The 12,777-nt window shown below is 45.8% G+C and overlaps 1 protein-coding gene across 2 annotated transcripts in view; it reads right to left on the reverse strand.

Annotated features, from left to right (window-relative positions):
- TRMT61A (tRNA methyltransferase 61A) overlaps positions 1-12,777 on the reverse strand; it is a 43,276-nt gene that overhangs the window by 6,681 nt on the left and 23,818 nt on the right. For both annotated transcript variants that reach the window (XM_007473514.3, XM_001366813.4), the window contains exon 3: positions 8,696-8,962. In XM_007473514.3, coding sequence (XP_007473576.2) covers positions 8,696-8,962 — 267 coding nt within the window. The remainder of the gene's footprint in view (positions 1-8,695; positions 8,963-12,777) is intronic.

Here is a 12,777-nt window from a genome sequence, read left to right on the forward strand (position 1 = left end):
ACAGTGGCTGCCTAACAAAATGCTCAAAATCACAAATAACTAGACAAATGCAAATGAAAAACAGCCCTGAAGTTATCTCACCTCTGCCATGTGTGAAAAGATGCTAAAAGATCATTATTAACATGCTGTTCACCTCCTGATAAGGGAAGGGATGGGCTTGGGGTATAGAATGGGACATATTTTGGGGGATGATGCCAATTTGAGAATTTGTTTTATTTGAACTATACCTATTTGCTGTTGGGGTTTTCTTTTTTCTTTTTCTAATGGAGGGAAGGTAGAAGGGAAAGAAAATAAATTTTTATTAATTGAAAAAACATTTTTTTAAAAGATCAGCTCAAGGGGTAGCTAGGTAGCACAGTGGATAGAGCACCAGACCTGGAATCAGGAGAACCTGGGTTTAAATCTGGCTCCAGATACTTCCTAGCTGTATGACCCTGGGCAAGTCACTTAACCCCACTGGTTAGGGTCTTCTCATGCAAAGCTGTTTTGAATCTTCTTTCTATGTGGCTTGTGTATCACTTTAGAATATAAGCTGCTGCTGCTGCTTTTTTTTTAAACCCTTACCAGAAGCCTTGGAATCAATACTATGTATTAGTTCGAAGGCAGAAGAGTGGTAAGGGTTAGGCCATGGGGGTTAAGTGACTTGCACAGGGTCACACAGCTAGGACATGTAGGAGACCAATTTGAACTCAGGACCTTCCATCTTTAAGTCTGGCTCTCAATCCACAGAACCACTCGGATGCCCCAGAATGTAAGCTTCTTGAGGTCAGGGGCTGTTTTGCATTTTGTGCACATAATGTGCTTGACATATGCTCACTGACTGACTGATTGATTCCTGAGACTCAGAGGCTGGTTCTCTATACATTATGCCCTACTGCATCTCAGTAATAATAGGTCATAATCCAGATTTTCTACGAAATGTTAACTTCTCTATTAATAAAAATAAACATCACCATTGTTTTAGAAAAACAAACCACCCAACAAAATTCTCTTCAATAGAAGGGCTGTGGGAAGACAGACGTGCTAATTCCACCCTGGTAGAACTGTGAATTGGTTCACTAGTCCTAGAAAACAATTAGGAATTATGCAAGCAAAGTTCCTAAATTGTTCATACCCTTTGACCCAGCATCTACTACTGGGACTATATAGCCCAAGATCGCCAACAGCAAGAGGAGACTCATGCACAAAAAATGTTCACTGCAGCTTTATCTGTGATAACAAAAACTGGAAACAAAATATGTGGCCAACAACTAGGGAAGAGCTCAACAAATGCTGGTATACAAATGCCCTAGAATATGACTGTGCCAAGAAACCAGGGAGCACGAAGGATTCAGAGAAACTTGGGAAGACTTGTGACCAATGAAGCAGAGTGAAGCCAAAAGAGAATACATATTGTGTCCAAAGCCACATTAATAAAATCCATGTGAAGAGATGACAAAATTCTGGGAAGAGGTGTGGTTGAGTGGAAAGGGTCAGAGGGCTGTAATCCCTACTTCCCTGGGCCTCTTCCCATCCAAGGGAGTAGACTCAATGGCCTGAGGCCTTCTCCAGCACCTCATAAAAGGAAAAGAGATTTAGAGGCCCCCAAATCTCCCCCCCTCATTTTAAAAATGAGGAAACAGAGGCTCAGATTCACACAAATAATGAGGGGCAGCTAGGTAGCAGAATGGATAAAGTGCCAGGACTGGAGTCAAGAAAACTCATCTTCCTAAGTTCAAATCTGGCTAGCTATATGACCCTAGGCAAGTCTTTTAACCTTGTTTGCCTCAGTTTCCTCAACTGTAAAATGAACTGGAGAAGAAAATGGCCCACCACTCCAATATCTCTGCCAAGAAAACCCCAAATGGGGTCACTAAGAGTCAGAAACAACAAGAATCGTTGTCTATGACATAATTATTCAAACCTATCAATTACAATTGATGTATCCTTTCTGTGAACAATCAATAAACTAGGAACTTTTCTAGGAACGTACTTTACAAAGAATTTTTTGGGGTTTTTTTGGGGGGGGGCACGTAGTTTGTGGAGAAATGTTTGCTGCATCAAAAATACCATTTATAAATGTGATGACATATTTTTAAGCTAATTTCCACATTTACCAAGCCAAACTGTAAATAGTCAAAGTTTACACTTTTAGGGATAGTCCCTTTGTGGGTTCTTTTTTGTATTTGTGTTTATTGATGTTAAGTTTATAAGAAATAATAATTATTATAATAATAATAAGACAAGGAGGTTGGGGTAGGTCATATCTATAGTCCAGCTATAAAGTGTGTGAATCCACCTCATTCCCAGTCCCAGAATGCTTTCCTCCACCCACCTCCTCAGTTCATATGGGCAACCACATATGTTCTTGAGGTTTCCCTAAAATAAGAAGGGCAGTGAGGTGGCTCAGTGAATAGAGAACCAGGTGTCAAGACAGGAGGTCTTGGGTTCAATTCTGGCCTCACACACTTTCTAGCTATGTGACTCTGGGCAAGTCACTTAATCCCTATGGCCTAGCCCTTTCCACTCTTCTGCCTTGCAAATGGTACTAGGTATTGATTCTAAAACAGAAGGTATGGGTTTAAAAAAAGAAACAAAACATAATGCTTCACACCTACCATTTTTATCTGAGCTTCCAAACACCCCCAAGAGGGAATCAAGGAAGTTGGAAGTATGTGACACTTTGAATAAGTCAGCATTCTTTTTTTCTGTTAGTTTCCACTTCAAAAATGGGGAAAAAACCTTCTACTACCCTTCCTCCTTGAAACAGGACTACTGTGAAGATTAGATGAGATAATATATGTAAAAAGCTTTTTCTAAACTAAAAATTGACATCAAAATTTAAGCTGTTGATATCATTACCCTTATTTGAGGAGGAGACGATAGAGTCTCAGGGAAGAAGTGAATTCACTGAGGCACAGCCTCCAGAAGGAGGAAGGGGACCGTCTTGCTTTCCTCTGTCCTGGTTAGACACCACCTGGGATAAATCTGTATGCGTCTCTGGGTACCCCATTTTAGGAATGATATCCATGAACTGCCCTCAAAGGAGAAGACTGGAGATTAGACCAAGCAGAAATCAAATGAAGGCCCTGGGGATGTTTACCCACAAGAAAATTTAGGGGAGACTAGCTGGCTGTCTTCCAGTTTTAGGTAGCCTCTCATTTGATGTGGGGATTAGAATTGTTTATGTTTTGTCCCTAAGGGCAGAATGCAATGAGTGGAAATTGCTGGGGGGAGGGAGGGGCACCTGAGGTTTGGGTTTTACATGATGATAAATTTCCTAACCATTATAGCTAGCCAAACGTGGAATGGGTTGCTTGGATATATGATAAGTTCTCCAGTACTGGAAGGCCTTTAAATACAGGCCAGATGCCCACTTGGGAAATCACAAAATTTAGAACTGGAAAGGACCCTTAAAGGTCACCTGGTCTAATCCATTGACATTTTTTGTTTTTGTTTTTTTAACACTTCCATCTAAGAATCAATACTGTGTATTGGTCCTAAGGCAGAAGAGTGGTAAGGGCTAGGCAATGGGGGGGTTAAGTGACTTGCCCAGGGTCACACAGCTGGGAAGTGTCTGAGGTCACTTTTGAACCCAGAACCTCCATCTCTAGGCCTGACTCTCAATCCACTGAGCCACCCAGCTGCTCCCTCCCTTGTCCATTTGAGAAGAATAGAGAGAAACCATGAAAGAGGAAAGGTTGTAATAGAGCAAGAAGCAGAAGTGGGATTCAAATGCTGGTCCTCAGACTCCAAATTTAGTCCCCTTCCTGTTCCAGAGAGGATTCTTATTCAGGTAGGAGCTGTCCTGAAATCTTTGAAAGTGAAGGTCTGTCCCTTACTCTTAGATTACATGGCAAGTCAGAGGGAAAGCCAGGACTAGGTCCCAAATCTTCTACCCTCCAATCTGGTGCTTTCTCCTCTTCACTAAAGTCTTATCCTCTGTTAAGTTTGTCTTCTTGAGGACAGAGTTGTGGAAAAGACCTCTGATGGCTGGGAGATGAGGGGAAAGACCTCAGGGGGCTGGGAGATGAGGGGAAAGACCTCAGGGGGCTGGGAGATGAGGGGAAAGATCTCAAAGAGACTGGGAGATGAGGGGAAAGATCTCAGGGGGCTGGGAGATGAGGGGAAAGACCTCAGGGGGCTGGGAGATGAGGGGAAAGACCTCAGGGGGCTGGGAGATGAGGGGAAAGGCCTCAGGGGGCTGGGAGATGAGGGGAAAGGCCTCAGGGGGCTGGGAGATGAGGGGAAAGATCTCAAAGAGACTGGGAGATGAGGTGAAAGATCTCAGGGGGCTGGGAGATGAGGGGAAAGACCTCAGGGGGCTGGGAGATGAGGGGAAAGATCTCAAAGAGACTGGGAGATGAGGTGAAAGATCTCAGGGGGCTGGGAGATGAGGGGAAAGATCTCAGGGGGCTGGGAGATGAGGGGAAAGATCTCAGGGGGCCGGGAGATGAGGGGAAAGATCTCAAAGAGACTGGGAGATGAGGTGAAAGATCTCAGGGGGCTGGGAGATGAGGGGAAAGACCTCAGGGGGCTGGGAGATGAGGGGAAAGACCTCAGGGGGCTGGGAGATGAGGGGAAAGATCTCAAAGAGACTGGGAGATGAGGGGAAAGACCTCAGGGGGCTGGGAGATGAGGGGAAAGACCTCAGGGGGCCGGGAGATGAGGGGAAAGATCTCAAAGAGACTGGGAGATGAGGGGAAAGATCTCAGGGGGCTGGGAGATGAGGGGAAAGATCTCAGGGGGCTGGGAGATGAGGGGAAAGATCTCAGGGGGCTGGGAGATGAGGGGAAAGATCTCAAAGAGACTGGGAGATGAGGTGAAAGATCTCAGGGGGCTGGGAGATGAGGGGAAAGACCTCAGGGGGCTGGGAGATGAGGGGAAAGATCTCAAAGAGACTGGGAGATGAGGTGAAAGATCTCAGGGGGCTGGGAGATGAGGGGAAAGACCTCAGGGGGCTGGGAGATGAGGGGAAAGATCTCAAAGAGACTGGGAGATGAGGGGAAAGACCTCAGGGGGCTGGGAGATGAGGGGAAAGACCTCAGGGGGCTGGGAGATGAGGGGAAAGATCTCAAAGAGACTGGGGAGATGAGGAAAACAAAGCCTTAGCAATCAGGAGTGGCATCTTTGAAAGCCTGCAAAGGAAGACTACCCAAACAAATATCTGAAGTATGATTTTGTCTAGACAGCAGTAACCTTGTAACCACCACCAAATCCTCCTAAAGGCTGAAAGGATTTGAATTCAGTGACCTTACTCCTTGAAGCTGGGGGACCAGACCCTGCTGGGTGGTCGAACTCAAGACTAATATCCCATCACTTCCACAGGGTTCTGCTTTCAGAGGCAGGAGTGGCCAATTTAGAGACTGAGAGGCAATAGGAGTAAATGCTGCAAAGGCCAATATGGTTGTGGGAGTGAGTGGAGACAGAAGAGGAAAAGACCCTAGGAAAAGGGATGCTTTCTTTTTTTATTCAGCAGATACTCTCTTATGCCTGCTTCAAGCCTGCTGCTCTATATTCTGGAGAAGACAGATGAATGAGAACTGGCTCCAGACCTCAGGGACTTCACAGTCTAGTAAGGAAGATAAATAGGTCCACAAAGAGCTAGGTAGAAAAGTTAAGATTTGAAACCATGTCCTCTGTTCCTAAATCCTTGAGAGCCGGGCTCAGACTGCTTTCTAATCCTCACCTGGTCACCATGCTCATCCTCATCTTCCCCCTGAAACTTGGACTCTGCCCATGGGTCCCCCAGGTTTGATAGGTGATCTTTTCCATACGTTACTTGGGGACTAGACTTCCAACCTACATCCCAATAGCCCAATAAATCTGGTTCCAAAGCCATACCCATAGCCCAAAATTCCAGCAGGTGTTGTCTTTCCCCATCAGAATATAAATCCTTGAGGGGGCAGCTGGGTGGCTCAGCGGATTGAGAGCCAGGTCCAGAGACAGGAGGTCCTGGGTTCAAATGTGTCCTCAGACACTTCCCAGCTGTGTGACCCTGGGCAAGTCACTTGACTCCCATTGGCTAGCCCTTACCACTCTTCTGCCTTGGAGCCAATACACAGTATTGACTCCAAGACGGAAGGTAAGGGTTTAAAAAAAATAAAAATAAAGCCTATGTTGACATTACTACCTCCACTTTGTTCTATATTTGATGGCCTTTTGTTTTGTTTTGTTTTGCCCTGTGATGTCTCAGCAAAATGTCTTTCTTTTGATACTTCTCCCCTTCCCCTTTAATCTCTCTAGGGTTACAAAAAGAGAACTCTGAGAACCTAAGAATCTTAAGGAAGTTATTCCCCTAAGCCTATAGTAGGCTCTTAGCAAATGGTAAAATGATAAAGAAAGTCAAAATTTTCTTTGGCCTAGTGTAAATGACTATGCTAACAAGGACACATTCTTTCCTTTGTAACAATTTAAGCATCCTGTTTTGATTTTAATAAGTATCTTTTCCTGCCTTCTGGACCATACCTGTTCTTCCCAAAACTGTAAAACATATTTTCCCTTGTTACTCTTCTCGGGGTCACATAACTCAGGAGAGGATAAACACACACACACACACACACACACACACACACACACACACACACACACACATTGGACATATCATCTGCAGAATTATAAGACATACACGCCAGTCACCTACTGATGGTGTATGTCATACTCTTGAATAAGTAAATAAATAAACAAGCTGCTGTGTTTACCTGTCTGTCTGTGTCCTGCGCTGGCTTATTTGGATAGTAATAAGTAAAGACCCTAAAAATTCTCACAATTTGGAGGCAGCTGGGTGGCTCAGTGGATTGAGAGCCAGGCCTAGAGACGGGAGGTCCTGGGTTCAAATCTGATCTCAGACACTTCCCAGCTGTGTGACCCTGGGCAAGTCACTTGACCCCCATTGCCTAGCCCTTACCATTCTTCTGCCTTGGAGCCAATACTCAGTATTGATTCTAAGATGGAAGGGAAGGGTTTAAAATTTGTTTCCCACAATTGGTCTATCTCTGCACTCACCTGTCCAGCCAGCTTTCTATTTTTAACCCACAGGTCTAGCTGTGACAATCTAGTAGGAAGGATAGGATGAATATGCAAATAAACATGATACAAAGTAGAATGTGACAGGGCAAAAGAGGACCAGGCAAAGTGCCAAGGGAAAATTTGAGGAGGGAGGAATCCCTTTTAGTTGAGAGGAAATCTGGGAAGTCTTCATGGTACCATGTTTCTAGGAGTTAGGCCCTGAGGAAGAGAGATCTCAAGAGAAAGAGATGAAGAAGGAGCCTAGGACAAGCCCAGGGGAAAAGGTGTGCCAAGGCACAAAGGCCAGGGAGGGGAGGATGAGATCTGGGAACAGGAGATGGTCATGCCAGCTGTCTGGACCCTGAGCCAGCTGGCCACTAAATGGCCCGCCTCCTCTGCCTCCGTGGCCTGCTGTCGGCTTGCCTGGTCACAGTCCAGACTCCCTCTGGGATGGCTAAGGTGAAGCCTGCGCTTTCAGGGAGCGATGGAGGAAAGTAGCCACTGAACCATCAGATGCTAAACTGCCATGTATTCTCTGTCTTCTCCTCTTCTGCCAGGCCCTGCCGTCACCTGGGAGGCTGGGCCAGGCCGGGGCCGAATGCATCTCCCACTCGGTGGGCCCAGAATGACTCTCTGCTATCCTCAGCTCCCCAGAGAAGCACAGGCTCTGACGGAGGATGCTGGAAGGTTTCCCCTCTTCCCTCCAGGCCCTGGCAGGGCGGGGAGATGAGCAGATGGAACAGGGCCCAAGCCAAGGACATAATCTCTCTCTTAGCCACCCTCTGCTGAGCAGGGAGCAGGGAGGAACAACACTGGCTAAGAGGGAGGAAAGAACACTTAGAACACACACTGTCAGAATCCGAGGAAGGGCCTAGGGAGCCTAGAACACAGACTGTCACAGCTAGACAGGGCCGTCAGCCATGGAACACAGAATGCTGGGCTGAAAGAGCCTCGGACGACGGAGCATAAAAGGACCACTTTGGAAGGGGATATAGAATGTGGAATGTCAGCTCAGGAAGGAGGTTCCGAACATAGAAGAACAGGGAATGTCAGAACAAAAAGAGGGCCTAGAATTATAGACTCTTGGGTGCCAGGGCTAGAAGAAATCAGAGATAATCTAATAAAATCTCTCCTTTTACAGAGGGAGAAAATGCAGCCCAGAGAAGGAAAAGAGTTTGCCCAAGGCCTCCTGCCTCTCAAGCCAGGACTCTTCCCTCTACATTACACACTTATAGGCTGCTCTATTATTTCCAAATATGCTCCCTCTCCCTCTTCCAGGGAAACAAGGGCTCTGTTTGACATCATCAGCACCCATATAATTCAGAGCAGTTATGACCCCAACTTTAAGTGAGAAATAACAGAGACCGATAAAGAGCCAGAACAGAGGGGACAGCTAGGTGGCAGAGTGAATAGAGCACCAGGACTAGAGTTGGGAGGTCCTAGGGTTCAAATCCTGCCTCAGTCTCTTCCTGGGAACATCACTTAAACCCCAAAAGCTCTTACTGCTCTTCTGCCTTGGAACCAATACAAAATATTGATTCTAAGATGGAAGACAAGGGTTTAAAAAAAAGTTTTAAGGGGGACACACACACACTCCTAAGTCACACACAACAGCCAATGCAAATTGACTTATGTACTCATGCACACTCATGCACACTCCAAACTATGACACCCTCTCATACCATGGAGCCAACGGCCTGCAGCTTACCTTCTACCTTGAGAGCATCCTTGGCATGGCCAATGGCCTCCCAGGGCGAGGGGATGTCAAGGAAGACTGCATCGGCCACATGGGACACGCCAAAGCCATTCTTACACACGTCCTGGTTCCTCACGGTCACCCAGCGGTCCACTCGGTGCTCCCGGAACTCTTCCTCCGCCTTCTGGGCTCGCTGCTGATGGAACTCCACAGTGTGCAGATGGCCAGTGGGAGCTACTGTTCGGATGATGGCATGGGACAGGGAGCCACTGCCTGTACCTGGGACAAATAGAGCAGGAAGTTAGTCAGACTCACTCCATTCACTTGCTGAATCCTGGGATATGCCAGGGGACTGGGCATGGATTCTTTTCTTAAAAAAAAAAAATTCCCCCAAAATCTACATTTTCTCCTTTCTACCTCTTCATTTTTTTCTTTTTTTCCCCCTCACATCACTCATTTATTCTGTTACTTTCTCCTTCATCTCTGTCTCACATGACTATGTATGTGGCTTGCTACCCCAAGGCTAACCTCTCTACTTGCACAAGTGAACCCATTCTGTCCTCTCTCCCCTAATGGATTGCCCCCTCTGTCACCCCCTCCATCACTTATCTTCAGTTTCTCCCTGTCTCTTTCTACCTCTTCAACTGAGAAAGAAAAAAGGAAAATAATAAATATGAAGAGTCAATCTAAACAAAATCTTGCACTGGCTATGTGAAAAAGAAAGAGAGAAAGTGAGGGAAAGAGGGGGGGGGGAGGGAAGGAAGGAAGGAAGGAAGGAAGGAAGGAAGGAAGGAAGGAAGGAAGGAAGGAAGGAAGGAAGGAAGGAAGGAAGGAAGGAAGGAAGGAAGGAAGGAAGGAAGGAAGGAAGGAAGGAAGGAAGGAAGGAAGGAAGGAAGGAAGGAAGGAAGGAAGGAAGGAAGGAAGGAAGGAAGGAAGGAAGGAAGGAAGGAAGGAAGGAAGGAAGGAAGGAAGGAAGGAAGGAAGGAAGGAAGGAAGGAAGGAAGGAAGGTCTCCATCTGACCCTGAGCTCCTCAGCTCTGTATCAGGAGGTAGGCAGTGGGTTTCATCATGAATTTTCTGGAATGGTAATAGGTCATCCCATTGATCAGAGTCCCTGAGACTTTCAGAGTTTGCTGTTACAGTATAAATTGTTCACCTGGCTCTGCTCATTTTACTTTGCATCAGCTCATAGAAGTCTTCCCAAGTTTCTCTGAAACCATCTCCTTCATCTTTTCTTCCAGCACGATTATATTCCACCATATTCATAGGCCATAACTTGTTCAGCAACTACTCAATGAATAGGCACCCCCTCAATTTCCAAATCGTTCCCACTGCAAACAAAGCTGCTATACAAATGTTTATACATGAGTCCTTTCCCTCTTTCTTGGTTCTCTTTGGGGTGCAGACCTAGCAGAGGTATTCCAAGGTCAAAGGCTATGGACAGTTTAATGGCTTCTGGGGAAGAGTAAGAGCTCCAAATGTTTTTCCAGCATGGCTGGCCCTATTCACACCAGGCATACATTCTTATCAGGACTCTTTGGGAGAGTAACCTTTGACTCTGCTCTCTCAAAGCTCTGTCATTCTGAAGGACAGTGTGGGGCACCAAGGAAAGGCCTTGAACAGAGAAGGTCTGGTGATCTGGGCCCTACATTGGTACGAGACCGATCAGTAATTCTCAAACGATGTTTGTTAGGAGGAAAGCACACATTTAAGTTTGGCAGCACAACTGGGAAACTTGCGCAAGAATGCACAAGTAAATTCCCAATAATTCCCAGGCCAGTATTCCTGTATGTAAATTCCACATAGTTCATGCCTTTCGAGAACCAGGGCTCTCGGGTGACTCTGGGTAGGTCACTTATGAGAGTCAATGTGGGGTCTTGGTTTCCTCATCTAAATGTAAACTTTAAATCAATGTCAATAACTCCAAGTATTAATTTTATTAATCACTTGAAGTAGAAGGAATAAAACTCTCCACCTGGTCCAATCGGGTGAAAAGAGAGAGAGCAAAGCTACCCAAAACTTATATCCTCCCTACATTAGCATGTAATATGAGAAGGAACATGGGAAGCTAGGATTTAGAGTCCTGGGGAGAAAAATAAAATTATATCTATGGAATGGGGACGATAATCCCTGCCCCTTCTCCTTCTCTGAGTTATGGTAAGATAGGGAATAGGAAAAACTTTGTAAACATTAAGGTGCTGGGGCAGCTAGGGAGCACAGTGGATAGAGTACCAGGCCTAGAATCAGGAGGTTCAAATAGGGCCTCAGACATGTCCCAGCTGTGTGGCCCTGGGCAAGTCACTACACCTCGAGTGTCTAGTCCTTGCCATTCTTCCGTCCTAGAACTGATACTAAGACAAGTAGTAAGGGTTTAAAAAAAAAATTAAGGTTTTTTTATAAATTGTAAAGAACTGCTCATGAGTTAACTGGAAGTGAAGATTTCTTTCATTGGCAGTTCTCTTCTCCAAAGCTGCAAGGCTTAGAAAGCTTTGTCCTCACAACAGACCAGGGAGTGACTTGCCAAGCACTATGGGATACAAACAAAGAGGAAAAAAAACTCCAAGTAAACAAACCCAGACACTGCTCTCAAGATCTCTGCCTAATGGGAAGACAACATGTGAATAATTATGTACAAAGGAGCCATATATAAATTGGAGATAAGTGATGGAGGGAAGGTACTAGAATCAGGGGATCAGGAAGGCTTTCTTTAGGAAGTGAGATTTTAGCTAGGACTTGAAAGAAGTCAGGAGACACAGATGAGGAAAGAGAGAGTTCTAAAGCACTGGGGAAAAGCCAGTAAAAATGCCCAGACTTGGAGGAGTGAGTGTCTTAATTGAGAAATCTCAATAGGCCAGTGTTGCTGAATTGGGGCAGCCTTGAGGATAAGATGTAAGAACTGGAAAAGTAGGAAGGGACCAGATTATGAAAGGCTCTAAAAACCCAACAGAAGATTCTGTCTGGAGGGCAAGGTAGTTGGCTCAGTGATTAGAGAGCCAGGCCTGGAGACAAGGTCCTGGGTTCAAATGAGCCTTCTGACATTTGTATTAGGGGATTATTTAAGTGGGAAATGATAATTCAAGATCAATTAGGCCTCAGCCACTTCCCAGCTGTGTGACCCTGGGCAAGTCACTTGACCCCCATTGCCTAACCCTTACCACTCTTCTGCCTTGGAGCCAATACACAGTACTGATTCTAAGACAGAAGTTAAAGGTTTAAAAACAAAACAAGAAGACTGATTCGAACCTGGAAATGGCAGGGAGCCATGAGGTTTCTGAACAGAGGTGTGACAAGGTTAGGCTTTTGCTGCAGGAAGATGAGTGGAGGAAGGCCTGGAATGGAAAAACATGAAGGATCAAACCAGAAAAGCTCTGGGTTTGGAGCTGGAATCCTTGGATTTGAATTTCTGATCTGCTATTTAACCTGTGTGATTTTAGGCACAGTTCTTAACCTCCCTGGGCCTCAGTTTCCCCATCTTCTAAATGAAAAAGCTAGACCCCATCTTTTTTCCCCCCAATCTTTAAGTCCTATGAGGTACAACATAAAGAAAAGCTTTCTATGAGGACTCTTTAAGCATATCTAAGATCCCTTCTAATTCTCAAATCTAAGAAACTACAAACTGTGGCTCCAATTGCTTAGAAGCAGATATGGGGTATATTTGAGACCCATCTAGTAATCGAAGATGTAAACGGGCTAGGGAGTAGGTTGGGGGGGGGGGATAAGCATTGCTCAAGGGCATATACTTGGAGGTCTATATTGTGGGATGGGCAGAGGAGAGGGGAGCCTCAGTCAGTCCCCTGGCTCCCCCCCTCCCAGGTCTTCCCTCCCAGCAGAAGGAGAGACAGATGGAGCTCTAGGGAAGACACAAGGAGTTTGGGGGGGGGGGCTGGCATCACAGGGAGGGGGGAATGGGAGGGGGGAAACAGGGCAGAATTTCCCCACTCTCCACAATGGGGGCTGGGACTGAAATTCCAACCGGGGCTCCCAGCTTTGTATTAGAAACAAAAGAGCTGGTCTTGAGTTTCATCTCATTTTACCCCTCTTCCAAGGCCAGAAGGATTGATCTCTGGAGGGGGTCAACAACTACAATATCAGAG

The sequence above is a fragment of the Monodelphis domestica genome, chromosome 1 (genome assembly GCF_027887165.1).
Source record: "Monodelphis domestica isolate mMonDom1 chromosome 1, mMonDom1.pri, whole genome shotgun sequence".
NCBI classification, from domain to species: Eukaryota; Metazoa; Chordata; class Mammalia; order Didelphimorphia; family Didelphidae; genus Monodelphis; species Monodelphis domestica.